Source organism: Dromiciops gliroides, chromosome 6, assembly GCF_019393635.1.
Source record: "Dromiciops gliroides isolate mDroGli1 chromosome 6, mDroGli1.pri, whole genome shotgun sequence".
Classification (NCBI taxonomy): domain Eukaryota; kingdom Metazoa; phylum Chordata; class Mammalia; order Microbiotheria; family Microbiotheriidae; genus Dromiciops; species Dromiciops gliroides.
In genome coordinates this window covers 52,810,223-52,830,374 of record NC_057866.1, presented here as the reverse complement: position 1 = coordinate 52,830,374, position 20,152 = coordinate 52,810,223, and the positions used below count along the sequence as shown (strand labels likewise).

The following is a 20,152-nucleotide window of genomic DNA, read 5'->3' as shown; positions in this document are numbered from 1 at the left end:
GACAAAGAGGAGCCAAGAAGAGAAAGCTGTCAGTGAATGGATTTGATTTCTTCAGGAAAATATGAGGCAAGGTTCTTAGATGAGGTGGTGGTAAGGGGGAGCTATGGGAAGTGTGAGGAGGAATGGAAAGGCTTGGAAAAGCTGCAGAGGTGAGTGGGATAGTAAATTTATTAGAGAGGTATAAAAGGATTACCTTGCAGCATGAGGGCCCAGTTGAGATTATGTAATAAATTTGTAGTGGGCTCACTCAGTACAATTTCTTTATTTTCTCTGTCTTTATCCGGCAGCACATAAGAGCTAAGTCAGTAGATGGTGGGAGTAATCTAAGATTGGAATTTGGCCAGGAAAGATCTTTGATAGGATTAAGGAACAAGGGACTTGAGGTAAGAGGAGAGTTTATAGTTGAACTGATTCATGAAGGGGTCAGTGTGGAGAAAGGAAGCAAGTATATAGCCAGTGTAGGGGAGATAGCCTGGGAAAGAAGTGAGGGATAGAGGGATTGGAGGTTGTGGTAAGGAGGAAGAACTGGGTTTGGAGTTGCCAAGCCCTGAGAGAGGAATGACAACAGGTCATGATCAGATAGAGGAATTTCAGAGTTCATGAATATGGATGTGGGTCACTTGTGGGGTCAAGGACTAGGTCATGGGAAATGAGTAAGTTAAGGAATAGAAAAGTTGGGGCATTGGAAAGACTATCTATCTATCTATCTATCTATCTATCTATCTATCTATCTATCTATCTATCTATCTATCTATCTTTCCATCCATCCATCCATCCATCCATCCATCCATCCATCCATCCATCCATCCATCCATCCATCTATCCATCCATCCATCTATCCATCTCTGTGTGAGTGTGTTGAAGTCCCCTAGTATGAGACCATGGTTTGGGAAGGAGAGAAAAACTGAGGTAAGCACTGAACTCATTGGGGAAGGAAAGGAAGTGTTCTAGAAGTCAGTATACAGCAGCCACCAGAATCTCAATGGGTAATAAATATGGATTGAATGAACTTCAAAGGAAAAGAGGTTACTGAGTGATGGGAGTAGAGGGTGAACCTGAACATTGTAATGAAGTGCAAGAGCTATTCGAATTTCCCCAGCATAACCAATGAGTTGGGGGATGAGTGGAAGTATAACCAGTGCTACAAAGGGTACCGAGGGAAACTATCATCAGGAAGGATCCAGATTTCAGTGAGTGCAAGAAGATGAAGATAATGTTAAAGCAAAGAGGTTAGATGAAAGGTAGTTTGCCATTTATAGAACAGGAATTTCAGAGAGTACAAGTGGAAGGGTTGGGTAGCTTTAGAGTAGGATGGTGGGGGGAAGGGGTTGGGTAAAATGGGATGAGAATAAGTGAGCCATCAATGGTGGGGTGGAGAATGAGGTTTGAACAGTGGCAACCAGAAGTTCAGAATCACTGGGATGAGGAGAATTTGATGGTGTAGAAGTAAGTTAGTTATTGAAGAATGAGTTGAGGTTAGTTATCATTGTCCACAGGGGTTTGGCCTCAAGTAGAATTTTCCCAGGCATCAGGCTGTGTGTGTGGCTGAAAGGGGCAAGGGCAGAGAATGAAGTGTGAAGGCTGACTAGGAGCAACTGTTGTAGACATGTGGGTAGTCCTACTATAAAATTAAGTATGAAAATCAACTGCGTTGAATTTGGGAAATTGTATAATATTTTCAATGATCCTAGCTACTCATCAAAGCCAAACACCATCTATTCAACACTGGTAAACTTCTGATGATATGCTATGACTTTAAATCATAGAATATTGTAATCTCCAAAGAAATGAAATTGTCAGTGACCCAAACAGACAATGGAAGGAAGTATGGTGGGCTAATTTTTAGCAAGGTGAAGAGTAGGGGTATGGCCTGGTCCTGTGATTTTACTAGTATAGGGAACTCCTAGTAAGAAAACTCCCTATAGCAATGCAGATAGATAATTATTTTTCAAGTTGATATGTTTCAAGTTGTTTTCAAGCCTTAGAGAATTACTTGAGACAACAAGAGTTTAAGTGACTTGGCCAATCACAGAGCCAGGATATGTCAGTGGTAGGACATTAACCCAGGTATTCTTGACTTTGAGGTCCATTTTTCTTCCCATTCTACCATGCCATCTCCCAAGGGTATACGTAGTCTGAAACATATTACTAAAAATGACTGTTGGACAGAAAGTAGCATGAAATATATCATTCAGATTATTATCATGATGATAATCTGAGATTGTAATTATCCAGATCAGATATTATCCAGGGTATACATGATCAGAAAGGGAGGTGGGCTAATTGTGTAGTGAGAGTGAGGGATCCAGGATGGACAATGTGATGGCTGCACTGGTATGGTACACATGCCCTAGAAGAAGACCTCCATCACATTGGGTGAATTCCCTAAGGAGGATTTGTGGAAGGCTAAGGGAAGTCACATGGGACAGATATTGTTCGACTCTAGCACGGATGGGATATCATTTGCACAGCTGAAGAGAATGGCTTTATACATGAGAGCACAGATTCTCTGAAAAATTAATCTGCACCTTAACAGGAATCTCTTCTAAACATCCCTGACAAGAGGCCATCCAGCTTTTGCTTGGAGATTGCTGGGGATAGGGAACTCACTACTTTATGACCTAAGGAAACAGCAATAACAACAGGAAGTACCTTGTGAATTCCTTCCTAAAAATTAAATGTACTTGGTCTACCACAGGAATGTATACTTCCCAAGGTCATGTATAACTGAAGACCAAGTCACCAAAAGAATACACAAAGAATCTTCAATGCTGTCAGCATAAAGAAATCCCAGTATGGGAAGCCTTTACCTACACTCAGCTACACACATACACTGAAATCTGTCTGAGACTTAGTAGCTATGCTTAGGGAGAGGTCTGAGGCACAAAGATGTTATGTTTTTTTGGGGAAAAAACAACTCCCTCTCCAGTCAGGATTTCATGGACACTGGTCACCCTCAGAATTTTCCATTAAACCTAGTGGTTTTATTCTTAACCCTGGCTCAACCCACTGTCTGTTTTTTCTGCTCCTGCTGCAGCCACAGTGAGTTACTGAAGGCAGACCTAGTCCTAAACACAATTCAATTGCCCCATCCTTGTTGCTTGGCAATCCTTTTATTCATCTCTTCTTGCCTCTCTCACTGACCCTTTTTCACTTTCCAGAATATCCCATTGAGGTTGCTTGGTTTATTTGTCACTCTGGATCAAACCCACATCCCCTTTCTCTTCTCCAGTTCCAGCCACAGTGAGTTGCTGGAGGATGACATTTATAGTTAATCAGGCAGAACTAGTCCAAAACATATTTGTATTGCCCAACTTCATTTGGACCCTTCTGGTTGCTTGGCATTCCATTTGGTCCCTAGTTGTTGTTCATCCTAGCAATCATGCTTGATGTTCTCCACTTTTTTCAATGCCTTCACCTCCAGACCTTCATTGAATAATTGTGAGAGAGGATCTTCAACATCTGCTATGAGCTTACTCATCCATCTACTCTTCATCTCATCATATATTTGCCTTTATACCTATCCTCTCATCTTCCCCATAACCCAAAACATACATGCTTCCCAAGATTCTGTCTCCTTTCTCATTCCCTTCCTTCTCCTCCCCTCTTCTCACATCTCACTTTTCATCCCCTCCACTCTCTTCCTTGTAATCTCATTTCCTCCCATGCTTTCCAATTATTACCTCTATGCAGATGATTCCCACACTTGTTTCTCCATCCCCAGCATCTACCCTAGAGCTCTGATCTTGAACCTATAAATGCCTGCTGGACATATCCACCTGTCTGGTTGGTCAGCATCTCAAACTCAGCTTCACTTAAACCGATGTCACCAACTCTCCCAAATCCTCAAACAACTCCATTTCTGTTGATGGTGCCACCATTCTCCCATTTACCACTGACTTCTCTTCCTCATTCCAAGTGTCCAGTGAAATACCAATTCTTGTTGCTGCCATCTCTCACACCTAGATCCTATTTTCAACTCCCTTGACAATGAATGGAGTTCAGATCCTCATCTCTTCTCACCTAGACTCCTGCCATAGCCTTCTGTTGGCTTTCTACCTCCTTTTCTAATCTACCTTTCTTACCAATGCCCAAATAACCCCTCTAATCTGTAGGTAGGAATAACCATGTCATTTCTCTAGTCAAAAATAGCTGGCACCTACCCATTGCCTACTGAACATAGAAAAAGGTCATGATGCTGGCTTTTGAAGTCCGCCATAATTTAACTCCAACCTACCTGTCCAGCCTTAGTTCACACAATTGTCCTGCGTACACTCTATGTTCCGACTAAATTAGATTTATTCTCAGTCTAATTATAGGACCATAGGAATTAGAGCTGAAGAAACCTTACAGATTATTCTAGTCTAACCTATGATTTTACAGCCGAGGAAGTAGAAGCTTAAAGAGGCTAGATGATTTCTTGAAGGTCACATAAGCAGTAAGTAGCCAAAGTGGAATCTTTTGACTCTGTAAATTAGGTTATCAGGGCAAGCCCTCTCTAATCTGCTGATCTGGAGACTGACTCTATTCCATGAGATGTGTGTTTTGGCTCCATGTTAATGGATATGTGTGATGCATTAACTCTCGATTGTTCCCTTGATTCCTGTGACTAGGACAGTATTGAAAATTATTGGCAACTGAGGGGCAACAAGGTGGCAAAGTGGATAGACACCAGCCCTGGAGTCAAGAGAACCTGAGTTCAAATCTGGCCAATGAAGAAGAAGAACAACAACAAAATGAAAATTATTGGCAACTGAGCTGAGAAGGTACCTCTTCCCCAGAAAACTATGAGAACTCTATAAAGACTTTACCATCTTTTTCTTATTACTTTGAGAGTCTGCAAGTTTCTCCCTGATTCTACCACTTATTGGGCAAGTCACTTAAACTGTTTGGGTTTCAGTTTACTCATCAGTGAAAGGGTTGGATACCCCCTGAGGAATATATTTATGTGATAGTTGCAACCCTGAAAATTGGATGAATTCACTTAAGGAAGAGAATTTAGAGAAAATAGCAGAAGGTCCAGGATAGAATCTTGGGAGATACCAGCAGAAAAGGGATACAATCAGCAAGAGAAGCCAGGGAAGGGAAGGGATGAGTAATCAGGAGCAATAAGGACCATCAATTGTCAGGGAAGATAAGGGAAGAGGAAGTTTTGAAAAGAAGTGGGTATTCAACAGTGTTGACCTACAAAGAAAGCTCTAGGAGAAGGTAAATGTGAAAAGACCTTTGGATTTGGCAAGAAAGAGGGCGTGGTAACCTTGGAGCAAAGTTTTTTTACACTTGAGAGAAGCCTGAGGTTGCAAGGTTAAGGAGTGACGTGGGTGCTGAGGAGATGAGGTGAGGAATATATATTACTCATGTGAGAACTTCAGCAGTGAACAGATGTGTATTAGAACAGTAGTTTGAGAAGGATAAGTGAAGTTAATGGATGTTGCTAGGAGACTTATGAGAAGTCCAAATCCTCTGATATTTATGAGGTCCTCTTCTGGTGAAAGGATGAGAGTCGAGAATGAGGCTCTACTCCTCTAGCTATCCCCTCTCTTCCACAAGCAATTCCTCTCAGGGGGCTTGGCTGGAACTGCTCTCTCTCCTTGCTCACCACTGGAAGTACCAGAGTTCTGAACTGGTCTGTTATCTTATACCAAAACCAAAGAGTATGACTGAATCTTTTCAGACAATACCAACATACTACCTACGTGGGCATCATTTCACTTCATCCAAGGGCCTTTACTCCTTCCAGTATCAGGACTTTTTTAAGCCTGGTAAAAATGTCTTTGACTGATGGAAAGATCAAGGCCTTGTTTATATCTAGTTTATATGCCCAATTGAGTCTAGAGAGAAGTCCAGGTGTGTTAAATTATTGGGGTATAGTCATGGGGCATTCCTCTTATATTTTTAAGGAGCCAGAATTAGGGGGCAGCTAGGTGGTACAGTGGCTAGAGCACCGGCCCTGGAGTCAGGAGGACCTGAGTTCAAATCCAACCTCAGACACTTGACACTTACTAGCTATGTGACCCTGGGAAAGTCCCTTAATCCCAATTGCCTCACCAACAAATTAAATAAATAAATGAATGAATGAATAAACAAATAAATTAAATAAAGGAGCCAGAATTGGAAACTATACTGAAAAATCCTCAAAATATATGAACAAAGGTATATTGTGTAAAACAGACACAAAGCTTCTGGAAAAAAAAAAACATAGGTGAGATGAAAGTGTTAACATCTAACATCTTTCAACATCTACAGTGAACCAGAAGAGTATAGTAATACTACAACATAGTCTGCACACATACAAAATAGTAAGTTACAGTAATGTATAATAAGATAAAAGACAGGGAATTACTCTCCAAGTCTGCCCATGATCCCTTCAGCACAAAAGAAGGCCATTCCCCATATAACCGACCTATGGGAAAACCTTTGAGAAGGAAGAAAAATCCCCAAGGGAGTAAAATGGTTTGTCCTTTACCATTACTAGCACTAGCAGTGCTCCTGAGAATACAGGTTGTAAGTCAATTCTGCAGAAGGAAGTGGCGTTCTTCATCAGCTATCAGCATCCATAAGGTGCTGAGCAAGGTAATGCTTCTCATTCCATCTCAGTGAACCAAGCAAACACAGCTGTCCAGATGGCATCCCTGTAAGAATCTGCAGTTGACCCACCATAGTAGCTGCCTTTCACTCCCAAACCAGCTCCTTTCATTCATGTTTGAGCCTCAATGGGGCCTGTGATGCCTTGATGTTGCCTCCCCAAACCTGAATGTTTCCCTCTATCCCTTGGCCTGTAGCTTTTTATTGCCAATATTACTATGGTCAATGCCATCCTAAGTAGGCTGTTTATAATTAACAGGGCCAGCATCAAACTGCTTCTCTTGTTTGAGTTCTGGAGGTTCTGAGGCTCCATATTTCTCTCATTTTTCTGCAGCTTGATCTTGATACTTCTTCTCTCTCTGTCTCTCTCTCTCTCTCCCTTTCTCTCTTCCTTTCTCCCTCTTACTTGCAAAGCCTCTAGTTCTTGCTCAGTCTTTTTTGTTCTTCTGTCATTTTTCACCCTTTGTGACCCCATTTAGAGTTTTCTTGGCAAAGACCCTGGAGGATTTGCCATTTCTTTCTCCAGCTCATTTTGCAGATGAGAAAACAGAGGCAAAGAGGGTTATGTGACTTGCCCAGGGTCACCCAGCTAGGAAGCCGAATTTGAACTCAGATCTTCCTGACTCCAGGCCAAGCATTCTATCCACTGCCCCACCTAGTTGCCAAGCTGACAATCTAGATCATCTATAGAGATTCATGTTTTGCTTATGTAAGTCAGAGAGTTGTTATCTAATTAAGGAGCTTTGCTGGGATATTGCCTTCTACAGAGTAGACAGTAATTTTTTTCTTCACTTTAAATTCTTCCCATCAGTTCTTCCTCATTATCACTATCCCCGTTATAAGCAGCAATTAGATCACGTTTGAGTGGATTCTCCATTTTTCACCAGCTCTGGAATAAGCAGCTATCTTTCAGTCAAAGTTCTGTTCTTCTCAAAAAGAGCAAAGCCAGCGTCTGCTGCTGCTGAATTTCTCTTCTCTTTCTCCCTCAAGGAATTGACAGGCTAGAAGCTATTCTTGAAGTTTCCTTTTAAGCTTTTAGCTCAATGTACCATGTCTTTGGCATTGTGTTGTGACATCTTGCTCTTCAACTTTCTTTCTTTCCCTTCTTTGGTGGAAGACAGATAAGTTTGTTTTGGGGCTACATACTCTTCTGCCGGCGCATAGGCCTCCTTCTCTCCAACCCAGTAAAGATACTACTGGGTCAAGGAATGGTATGGAGAATCAGGTCAATTGGTGGTTTAATTATACATTTGGAGACTGGCATACTACAGCTGCTGAAGTGGTGGTGACCTCCACGCCTGGTACAGTAGATGTATCATTCTCCATTTCCCCTGCTTGTTGCTGGTAAAACTGCTGATAACTTGGTGAATACTGGGCATTCTGTGCCTGGCCATCTTGGTCTGGCTAGAGGTAATTGTTCAGGCATACCTCAGAGATAAAGCGAATATCACAATAAAGCAAGTCACACAAACTTTTTGGTTTCCTAGTACATATAAAAGTTATGCTTACACTATGCTGTAGTGTATTAAGTGTACAATAGTATTTTGTCTAAAAAAATACACACTAATTAAAAATACTTTATTACTGGGGGCAACTAGGTGGCACAGTAGATAAAGCACCAGCCCTGGATTCAGGAGGACCTGAGTTCAAATCCAGCCTCTGACACTTGACACTTACTAGCTGTGTGACCCTGGGCAAGTCACTTAACCTTCATTGCCCCGCCCCCCCAAAATACTTTATTACTTTAAAAAAAATGCTAACTGTCATTTGAGCCTTCCTCGAGTCATAATCTTTTTACTCATGGAGTGTGTTGATGGTTGCTGACTGCTCAAGGTCATGGTTGCTGAGGTCTGGAGGAGCTGTGGCAATATCTTTGTGTTTGTTTTCTTTTGTTTTGTTTTGTTTTTTAGTGAGGCAATTGGGGTTAAGTGACTTGCCCAGGGTCACACAGATAGTAAGTGTTAAGTGTCTGAGGCCAGATTTGAACTCAGGTACTCCTGACTCCAGGGCCGGTGCTCTATCTACTGTGCCACCTAGATGCCCCTGTGGCAATATCTTAAAGTAAGACAACAATGAAGTTTGCTACATCAACTGACCCTTCCTTTCACAAGATTTCTCTGTAGCATTGATGCTGTTTGATAGCCTGCACCCACAGTAGAATTTCTTTCAAAATTAGAGTCAATCCTCTCAGACCCTGCTGCTGTTCTATCAACTAACTTTATGTAATATTCTTCAACATTGTTGGGTTTCGGGAAATAAGGAGGCCCAAGGAGAGGGAGAGAGAGAGAAAAGGGAACAACTAGTTGGTGGAGCAGTCAGAACACACACATTTATCTATTGTTTGCTGTCTTACATGGGTACAGTTTGTGGCACCCAAAACATTTATAGTAGCAACATCAAAGATCAGTGAGCACAGATGACCATAACAGACATAATAATGAAAAAAATGGAAATATTGCAAGAATTCTCAAAATGTGGCACAGAGATACAAATATGAGCACGCACTGTTGGAAAAAGAGTACCAATGCAGGGTTGCTGCAAACTTTCAATTTGTTAAAAACTCAATATCTGTGAAGTGCAATAAAGCAAAGCACAATAAAATGAGCTATTCCTGTGGTTTATATTGCCACCTTCTCCACTCTAAGACTGAGCTACAGTGTTGGCCATGCCAGCCACAGAAAAGGTGCTGACCCTGCTACCATCTGGGAAAACCAAATCTTTTGGAGGCACTTTGGGCAAAATCTACTCTAAATGTTTTTTCTGTCAATAGTCAGTGGAGTTTGAAGACTTTTTATGTAGCACCTCTAGTAGCTGAAAAGGATCCGTTGTTGAAAGCAGCTGCACAAATGAAAATCTTCTGTTCTGCTAAGTGTCTCTTATGAAATGAAGGTTATCAATAGCTAATAGAGCACATGGAGACAATGCTGTCATTATGGAATCTATTACAGAATGAAGAGCAATAGTCTAAGAAAAATAGCATCATAGTTGTAATCCATGGATGGGGCAGACCCTGTAGTTTTAGTTGGGACTACTTGTTCTGAGTCAAATTTATCAGCCCCACATCAGAACCATTTGAGTCTTTTCCTAAAGTTGTTAAGGCAGCACTTGTTACAAAGCCTTCTTCGAATTGAGCAATGTAATTAAAACAACTCTGAGGTGTCACCTCACACTTATCTGCACAGCAAATATAACAAAAATGGAAAATATTGGATGTTAGTGGGGATGTGGGAAAACTGGGATGCTAATCCACTGTTGGTGGAGTTGTGAAAAGATCCAACCAATTCTGGAGAGCAATATGGAACTATGCCCAAAGGTTATACAACTTTGTATACACTTTGATCCAGCAATACCACTACTAGGTTTATATCCCAAAGACATCCCCCAAGAGAAAAAAAAAAGACCTATTTGTACAAAAATATTTATAGCAGCTTTTTGTGGTGGCTAAGAATTGGAAATCAAAGGAATGCCCATCATTTGGGGAATGCCTAAGCAAGCTATGGTATATGATGGTGATGTAATATTATTGTGCTATAAGAAATGACAAGCAGAAAGTCCTGGGAAGACTTGTATGAACTAATGTATAATGAAGAGAGCAGAACCAAGAGAACATTGTGCACAGAGACAGCAATATTGTTTGATGAAGAACTGTGAAAGACTTAACCATTCTCAACAATACAATCATTCAAGACAATCCCAAAGGACTATTGATGAAACATACTATCCACCTCCAAAGAAAGAACTGATATTGACTGAACACAGTCTGAAGCATGCTATTTTTCACTTTCATTTTTTTCTTTTATTCAAGTTTTCTCATACAAAATGACTAATATGGTAATGGTTTATGTAATCATACATGTATAACCCATATCTGATTGCTTGCCACCTCAAGGAGAGGGTAGGGGAAGGAGGGAGGGAAAGAAGGATAAAAATTGGAATTCAAAACTATAAATAAAAATGTTTATTACTTTAAAAATAAAAAGGATCTGCAACAGTATAACCCTCTGATTTTATAAGCATAAGAAAATGAAGCCAAGAGAAGGGACTTGCCCAACGTCAGGAATCTAAAATGTGTCATACGTATTTAGAATTTTATTTTCCAAATCACATGTAAAAACAAATTTTGACATCAATTTTGTTGGGGGGAGGGTGAGGGCAATTGGGGTTGTGACTTGCCCAGGGTCACACAGCTAGTAAGTGTCAAGTGTCTGAAGCTGGATTTGAACTCAGGTCCTCCTAAATCCAGGGCCTGTGCTTTTTTTTTTTTTTTTTTGGTCAAGGCAAATGGGGTTAAGTGACTTGCCCAGGGTCACACAGCTAGTAAGTGTTAAGTGTCTGAGGCCAGATTTGAACTCAGGTCCTCCTGACTCCAGGGCCGGTGCTCTATCCACTTCACCACCTAGGTGCGCCCAGGGCCTGTGCTTTATCCACTGTACCACCTAGCTGCCCAACATCAATTTTTCAAAACTTTGTGTTCCGACTTCTCTTCCTCCCTCCCTTCCCACCGCCCATCCCCAAGAACTCAAGCAATTCAATCAATATAAGTTATACATGAGTAGTTATGGAAAACATCTTCACATTAGCTAGGTTGTGAGAGAAAACAGATAAAAACAAAACTTCAGATTAAGGAACTATCAAAAAGAATTATGCTTCAATCTGTTTTCAGATACCATCAGTTCTTTCTCTGTAGATAGATTGCAATTTTCATAAGTCCTTTGGAGTTATATTGCATTGCTGAAAATAACTGGGTCCTTCCCAGCACATCATCTTACACTATTGCTGTTATTTTGTATACAGTACATTTCACTCTGCTTCAATTCATGTAGGTGTTTCCAGGTTTTTCTGATAGCTTCCTATTCATCATAATTTTTATATAGTATCTTAAACTTGACAAAGAATTTTCTTCACACTAGTCTAGCAAAGTAGGTACCATACATTTTGCCATTATAATCAATCATCATAACTGTTTCCCTCCATCCTATTCCTTTCCCATTATATTTACTCTATATGTGTCATAGCTGGGACTTGAACCCAAGTCTCCCCTAAGCCAGTGGCTCCTAGAAATGAATCTTGAGAGAGAAGTCGGGACAAGAGCTATTGATCCTGAAACTGTGCTAAGGTAAGCTCTGAGGGTGAGTGGGCTTTTCAAGAGAGAGAAGCAAAGAGGAAAAAAAGGATGAAATAGAATTCCTTTCTTAACTTGACCCAACAGGAAATTCAGGAATCAGATGCTGTTACATCTGGAGCCTGGGGCAACCATAGCTTCTGGCTTATCACAAGCTCCCCATAGAGTTCACTGAATATCTTCAAGGTTGAAGTCACAGCTGGAACTCTTGAAATTTAATATATTTTTTAAAACATTGTTTGAACTGGAAGGGTCTTTGGAGGTTATCTATTCCAAAGCCTTCAGTGCAGAGATGAATACAGGCTTGTGCGACTTCTGAAAGAATGGCTAGAGCTAAAGCAATCTGATCAGATCACAGGCTCTTGCTATTGAATGTCTGCATGGCTGCTATGGTATTTCCTGTGGGTCAACAGAAGGTTCAGGTGCTCAAACAAGTTCCCCCAGGCTAGGATCTTATTGGAGCCAGAGAAGAAGACAAGAGAGCCAATAAAGACCTGAGAATGGCCCCAACAGGTATCATAGGCAGAACTTGAACCCAGGTCTTCCAACTATTGAGGCTGGGGGGTGGGGAGAAGGGGCCCGAAGGGTTAAGTAATGAATGCCCTTATGCTTGATGAGTGCAGGTCCACTACTGAAAAGTTCTGGGTTTGGGTAAGAAACAAATGAGTTTCCTGGGGCAGAGGCTGGCTGGGGCTCCTACCTGCTCTAGGTGAGCATTGGTGGCCTGGTCTAGCCCGGCCCAGCCAGGGACACTGAGTGCTAGAACCAGGGGCCAGGCAAACTTCTTGGGAAGGCGGGCGGGAGGGAGGGAGGGAGTGAGGGAGGGAACGAGGGAAGGGAAAGGAGAGCGAGAGCTGCCTCAAATGCTTGAAATAATTCCGCTTCCGTTTGGAAAGGGGCAGCTTCAGTCTCCGCCGCCGCCGCCTGCCCGGCCGCCTTCTCCTTCTGTGCGCCCCAGTCCGACCCGGCCAGACCCTCCCGGAGCTCCGCTCTGCGCTCCCCGCCATGGCAACCTCCCCGCAGAAGTCGCCCTCGGCCCCCAAATCTCCCACCCCCAAATCTCCCCCGTCCCGAAAAAAAGATGACTCCTTCTTGGGGAAACTTGGAGGAACTCTGGCCCGGAGGAAGAAAGCCAAGGAGGGTGAGTAGGGAGCGGGACTCCGCTCCCAGGGGCTCCCCGCCTCCCCCCCAGCTCGGAGCCTGCCCAGTCGGACAGCGCCCTGGGAGGGGCGGCCGGGGCAGGGCAGGGCAGGGTAGGGCCGGGCCAGGCACGGCAGGGCCGGGGTGGGCTGGGTTCGGAGGGCCGGGGGTGGCCAGGCCGGCTCTGCGTACGTCCTGGGTGGGGGCAGCGCGTCTTGGCAGCGCGAGAGCCGGGAGCCCAGAGCCGGCTGCGAGCCCCGGGGCTAGAAGGTCGGGGGGTTCGGTGTGTGCGCGTCTGTGTGTGTGTGTGTGTGTGTGTGTGTGTGTGTGCGTGTGCGTGTGTGTGTGTTGTATGTGCGCGGTTGTATTTCCTGTGGAAACGTCACTCTGGAAAAATGCGGGAGCCCAGAGAGGCTCCAGGGCCTGCCCCGCCCCCCGCGGGCCGGCTCAGCTCCCCGGATGTGCTCTCCCTCCACCCCCGGCCTGGCTAGGCCCCTGTCCCGAGCCCCTGGCTGCCCCCGGCCCTCTGCGCCGTGGGAGCCCCAATCCGAGAGCCGCCGGCCGTGGCGAGGGCTGGGCCCCGCTCTAGGGCTCCGTGCGCCTCCTCCGGACTTTTTAATGGAGGATCCCCCCACCCCCGGGAGCGATGCAGTTCTAGGTCTTCCCGGAATGGCGGGAGAGGCCGGCGGGGTGGATTTCTGCGCTGCCCCCGCCGGGCTCTGGCAGCTGGACAGGACGAACTGGGGGCTGCCCCCGCCCGGTGTTTGCTAGAACCCTCCCCCATTCCCCGAAGGAGGGAGGCCGGCACTGGGCAAGGCTGTGGCACATAATCATCTCTCCCTTACTCCCTGCATCCACTTTCAGAGGGTACAGAGGCCCAGGGCCATAATTATAATGATGATCACGGATGACGAAAGGGCGCCCCAGTCAAATTCCCAAAATATTTTAGAGTATGCGGCCCCTTTTCAGCCTCAGGACCCTCTAAGGGAGAGACTGCTGGTGTTATTAACCCCTTTCCGCAGATGAAGAAGAACAGGAAAAATGAGGTGACTTCCTCCGAGTCACCCAAGTGCCAAACCAAAGTCCTGACTCCTAGGTCCAACATGAGCCTTTATTCTTTACTCCGTAATCTTAAAACTATTCCCTTTAGCGGCCGGCACTAGAAAGAACCAACCCAGTTTACACTCAGTAGAGAACTGTGATCAAGGCTACACTGGCCTTTTGGCTCTTGACCATACCTTTCTGAAAGAAGTGAAATTACTGCCTCTCCCAGCTTCGCTGATAACACAGCTTAAAAAGAGGGGGCATGTGGAAGGTTTTATAATCTCTAAGCGGTTGAGCTGGGACTTGATTTCTGGCTGGCCATGATACTGGGTCCTTCGGCCATTGGACTAAGCGATGGGAATGCAAAAAGGCCACCAGTCAGTCAATAAGCGATTATTAAGCATTTACAAAGTACTGGGCACTGAGCTGAGCTCTGGGAACACAAAGAGAAGTAAAAGATAGCCCCTCCTCTCAAGGATTTCACAGCCTCATGGGGAAGGTGACATGCAAACTGCATACTAAAAGGAAGTATACAGGAGACATGAGAGATGATCGAAAAGGGGAAGTCGCTAGAATTAAGAGAGGTCGGGAAAGGCTTCCTATAGAAGGTGAGATTTTAGGCGGAAGAGAGAAAGGGGAGAAAGAGGAGAGAGAATATTCCAGGCATGAGGGACAGCCAGTGAAAATGTTGGGAGTCACGTACATGCTGTGTGAGAGTAACAGGGAGGCCTGTGTCACTGGATCACCAAGTGCATAAACCACTGGAAACATGGGAAGGAGTTGGGTTATGAAGGGCTTGGAAAACCAGAGGATTTTATACTTGATCTTGGAGGTGACAAGGAACCATTGGACTTTATTGAGTGTTGTTCATCATGTCGGACTCCTTGTGACCCTATTTGGGATTTTCTTTTTGTCTTGTTTTGTTTTGTTTTTTTTGTAAAGCAATTGAGGTTAAGTGACTTGCCTAGGGTCACACAGCTAGTAAGTGTAAAGTGTCTGAGGTCAGATTTGAACTCAGTTCCTCCTGAATCCAGGGCCAGTGCTCTATCCAGTGCGCCACCTAGCTGCCCCTATTTGGGATTTTCTTGGCAGAGATACTGGAGAGGCTTGCAATTTCCTTCTCCAGCTTGTTTTACAGATGAGGAAATGGAGGCAAGCAGGGTTAAGTGACTTGCCCAGGGTCATATAGCTAGTTAAGTGTCTGAGGCTGGATTTGAGTTCAGGTCTTCCTGCTTCCTGGCCTGGTGCTCTATCTACTGTGCCACCTAAGCTGCCCAGTTTATTGAGTAGGGTGCTGTCATAATCAGACTTGTGTTTTGGGAAAAGTGCTTTGACAGCTGAGTGGAAGATGGACTATACTGGTGAGAGATTTGTGGCAAGTAGAACAACCAAAAAATACCACCTCTGCTGCCCTCAAGAAACTTACATTCTAGTGGGGAAGACAGTATACAAATCATCGTATACCTACAAGATATATCAAGTACATATGGAATGTAAGACCAGAGGAAAAATACTGGGAAGGGGAGGAAGAGGCTCTGTCTTCAAGATTGTCAGAGAGGGGGCAGCTACGTGGCACAGTGGATAAAGTACCCGCCCTGGATTCAGGAGGACCTGAGCTCAAATTCGGCCTCACACACTTGACACTTACTAACTGTGATAGATAGATAGATAGATAGATAGATAGATAGATAGATAGATAGATAGATAGATAGATAGATAGATAGATAGATAGATAGATAGATAGATAGATAGATAGGTAGATAGATAGGTAGGTAGGTAGGTAGGTAGGTAGGTAGGTAGGTAGATAGATAGATAGATAGATAGATAGATAGATAGATAGATAGATAGGTAGATAGATAGATGATAGATAGATAGGTAGATAGATAGATAGATGATAGATAGATAGATAGATAGATAGATAGATAGATAGATAGATAGATAGGTAGATAGGTAGATAGATAGATAGATGATAGATGGATAGATAAATGATGGATGATAAATAGATATACAGACAGGCATATACATACATATATAAACTTTATATGTACATATCCATATATACATTAAAACAATACACAGATAATATGTTGTATATTCCATATTATATACATACATATAGATAATAGACAGATCCTGAAACTGTGATTTCATTGGTATCAAGAACTCCAAGGTGAGGAAACTGCTGATACCGATGCATATCTGTACATTCTCCAAAATGTATAATCTCAAAGAGTTGCCTAGAGCACTGAATCTAAGTGACTTGCTCAGGGTCACCCAGCCAGCCCACATCAGAGGTAAGAATTGAACCCAAGTCTTTCTGGGCAATTCTCTAGCCACTGTAGCACAACACAGCTTTCCCTTGCCCTCTCTCCATTCACTCCCTCAACTCTGTAGAGTCTTGGGGAAACCTTTCTTTGCTTTCTTCTTTCAAAGAAAGATGTACCTGATTGCTGAAGGGAAACAGAACAGAGTTAGTGGGGAATTGAGGAGAGAAACTGAGACTGGATAGGTAGATCTGGGAGTCATCTACTAGGGAGTTATGAGGTAAAGACCCGAGTTTGAATTCTACCTTGAACATTTACTAGCTGTATGGTCCTAGACAAATCTCTTAATCTCTGAAAGTCAGTTTCCTCATCTGTAAATGAGGATAATAATAGCACCTACCTCACAAGATTGTTGTGAGGATCAAATGAGTTAATATATTCAAAGTATTTTGCAAACCTTAAAACCCTATGTAAATCCTAGATGTTATTCTTAGTTATTATAATGGTTATGTGCTTTGAGATGGCAATTGAACCCATAGAAGGTATAAGACTACTAAAGAAGGATAAGTAAAAGAAGAGAGCCCAGTACTTGGCCCTTGGGTACACCCATGCCTAGTAGTTGTGATGAGGATAATGATACAGCAAAGTTTTCAGAGGAGTGACATGAAAAAGACAGTGACTTAAAAACTTATAACGTGTGGAGAAGAGTCAAGGGAAGGAGATTGTCAAGTGTCAAATGCTAAAGAAAAAGGGGTGCAGCTATGTGGTGCAGTGGATAAAGCACCAGCCCTGGATTCAGGAGGACCTTAGTTCAAATCCAACCTCAGACACCTGACACTTACTAGCTGTTTGACCCTGAGCAAGTCACTTAACCCCCATTGCCCCCCACCCCCCCAGAAAAAGTAGATGTAAATGTAAAGTTATTTGTGGGCTTCTAGGTGGCAGAGTGGATGGAGTAACAAGCCTAGAGGGAGGAAGACTCCTCTTCCTGAGTTCAAATCCAGTTGTAGACACTTACTAGCTGTGTGACCCTGGGCAAGTCAATTAACCTTGTTTGCCTCAGTTTCCTCATTGATAAAATGAGCTGGAGAAGGAATTGGCAAACTACTCCAGTATCTCTGCCAAGAAAACCCCAAATGAGGTCGTGAAGAGTTGGACATGACTGAAACAATTGAACTACAACAACAAAAGTTATTTGTCTATATGTTATAAATATAAAACGAATATATGTTATATGCATATACATACACACAAGGACTGGATTTCAGCCCTTCTACTGTTAGAATTGACTGGAGTGGGGGGCAGCTAGGTGGCACAGTGGATAAAGCACCGGCCCTGGATTCAGGAGTACCTGAGTTGAAATCCAGCCTTAGACACTTGACACTTACTAGCTGTGTGACCCTGGGCAAGTCACTTAACCCCCATTGCCCTGCCAAAAAAAAAAAAAAAAGAATTGACTGGAGTGTTGCTCTGTCAGGGCAGACGTCCCTTGGAGGGGTAGAGGTAGAAGAAATACCTCCCAACCCAGCCCCAAACTCTCTCCCTCCCCTTTTGAGGCCAAGCCTGGATATCTGGCCACTGTTCTCTAATTGTGAGCAAAGATGTTTCTTTTCTCAACGAGGAGATCCCAACAAAGAAAACGGAGTGAGAAGGGACTTGGTGTAGGATTCCAGAGTCAGACAGTAGAAAGGCCTCCAATTTCAAAAGCCACCAGGGCTCTGTGGGGCCAAGAGTTGCCTGGCTAATCATTTCTGTGGGGAGGCAATGCAGGCTATTTTATCATCCCCCGAATTTGCAAAGATCTAATTATGGAGCTCACAGGGGGGAAAGGGCCCCTGTTGCCTGAAGGTGATGGCTAAATGTCCTGCAGAGCTTTCTTCTCTTTGTCTTCAATTCCTCCCAGGCCTGACTTCTGGGAAACCGCTTTGCACAGACTGAGGAAAGTCAGCTGGACATCCTTGATGTAAAACAAGCCTTGTTCCAATCTTAGTCTGCACATTTCTAAGATCCACTCTAAGACCTTCGATTCGTTTTCTGAACTCTGTAGGCATCAGGGAGGGGGTGCCTGCTCCTTACTGGGGCAGCCCATTCCACTTTCAGATGGCTCTAATTGTGACTCAGTTGTTCCTGTCATCATACCTATATCGACCTTTGTATCTCTGTGTCCATGGATCCTAGCTCTTACTTACTCTGGGGTCAAGCAGAACATATCTCATCCTTCTTGAGGGCTGTCAAAGAATAGAATACATCACTCTTTTCCCCAGTCAGCCTTCTCTTCCTCAGATTAAAATCTCTTTTGTCATTGTTCAGTCATTTGAGTGGTGTCTAACTCTTTGTGACCCCATTTGGGGTTTTCTTGGCAAAGATACTAGAGTAGTTTTCCATTTCCTTCTCCAGCCCATTTTACAGATGAGGAAACTGAGGCAAAAAGGGTGAAGTAATGTGCCCAGGGTCACACAGCTAGTAAGTGTCTGAGGTTGGATTTGAACTATGGAAGATGAGTATTTCTGACTCCAGACCTGGTTCTCTATTCTCTGTGTCACCTTGCTGCCAATCTCTAGTCCCTTCAATTGATCCTTGTAAAGTATCTTCTCCAATCCCCTCACCAGCCTGATTATCTTCTTCTGGATGCATTCTATCTTCCTTACCAGTATCCATTCTAAAATGTGGCATGCGGGCTCAATAGTACTGTTGCATAGATGCTCCTTTTATCTGAAATACACAGAATTCAATTTGATTAATTTCAACAATCATTTGTTAAAGACCTATTGCTGCAAGGAATTGTGGGAAACAGAGACAAAAATGAAACAGACCCTGCCCTCAGGGAGCTTGCACTCTACTGTGCAAGAAGTTGAATGTAGCACAGAACACATATAACAGATTTTATAACACCTATACAGACAGATAAGTAAAGAATTATATGCAAAGTAGAGATAGGCTTTAGTGGATATCTGGTCCAGCCACCTCATTTTATCAGTGAGGAATCTTGGACCCAGAAAGGAGAAATTAATTTCTCAAGTCCACACAGGTAACAATTTTCAAAGCCAGACTCAAAGCCATGCCTTCTTACTCTAAATCAGGTGCTATTTTTCATCAAAAATCACATAGAAAGGAGAGGCAGTACTCAATTTCTATTAAACTTCTTTCCTAATGAAGGCCCCTGTGTGTAGGGGACAGCTGGTGCAGAAGAAAGAATCCCAGCCTAAAGTTGAGAGATGTGGGTTCAAGTCCTGGTTCTACCACACTAACTCTGACTCTCAGTGAGTTAATGTCTCTGAGCCCATTTTCTTATCTCTAATACAGTGATATCCCTGAAAAAGGCTCAGTAAGTTCTCACATTTGAAGTGCTAGTCCTCCCTTTGGTGTCCACCTGTCACCTAACTCTCACCTGTGGCTGCAAGAAGTTATAGCAGTGGCCACACCCCAATAAAACCATCTCAGCTAAACCAAGTTGAGGGTAACTGACAGGCCTCAAACCTGTTGGTGAGTTATGGGATGTCTATCCCACACATGTGAAGAATTCCCTCAGTGGAATGGGTGGATGAGAATAATTTGTTCCAAAGACCATGAAGTAGGCTGAAGCAGGCTCTGTGAAGTCCTTAGAGCTTGGTCAAACATAAAAAATGCTAAGATCATCTACTGCATCCCATCTCTACTTGTCTTGGCTTTTGTCCTACCACTGGACTTTAATGACTCTGGAAGACGAAGTGAGGCTAATGACTTTGGGCAGCTCTTCCTCACTTAAATCTAATTCAAGAGCAAATCAAGACATCACCCCAAGATGTCATTGGTCCTCTTTGAAAACAAAGGATCAATAACAATGATCGGGATGTGATGTTTACACAACCTACCTCTTGGAGCTATAGTGAATATCAATTAAGATAATGATATATAAAGGAGTCTTTTAACATGAGACTCCATAGAAATATAAATGATTATATTATCATTTGTGCCCCAAATCTCATTCTCCCTGCCATAATCAAACTCTTCTTTTCTT

At 43.3% G+C, this 20,152-nt stretch overlaps 1 protein-coding gene and 1 pseudogene across 1 annotated transcript in view; one reads left to right on the top strand and one right to left on the bottom strand.

Moving 5' to 3' along the window:
• Window positions 1–6,583: 6,583 nt before the first annotated feature.
• Window positions 6,584–12,714, bottom strand: LOC122731983 (annotated as a pseudogene).
• Window positions 12,546–20,152, top strand: part of PARVA (parvin alpha) — a 158,867-nt gene continuing 151,260 nt past the window's right edge. Inside the window, exon 1 of the mRNA XM_043971298.1 lies at window positions 12,546–12,848. Within this exon, the coding sequence (XP_043827233.1) occupies window positions 12,713–12,848 (136 nt within the window). The 5' untranslated portion in view covers window positions 12,546–12,712. The remainder of the gene's footprint in view (window positions 12,849–20,152) is intronic.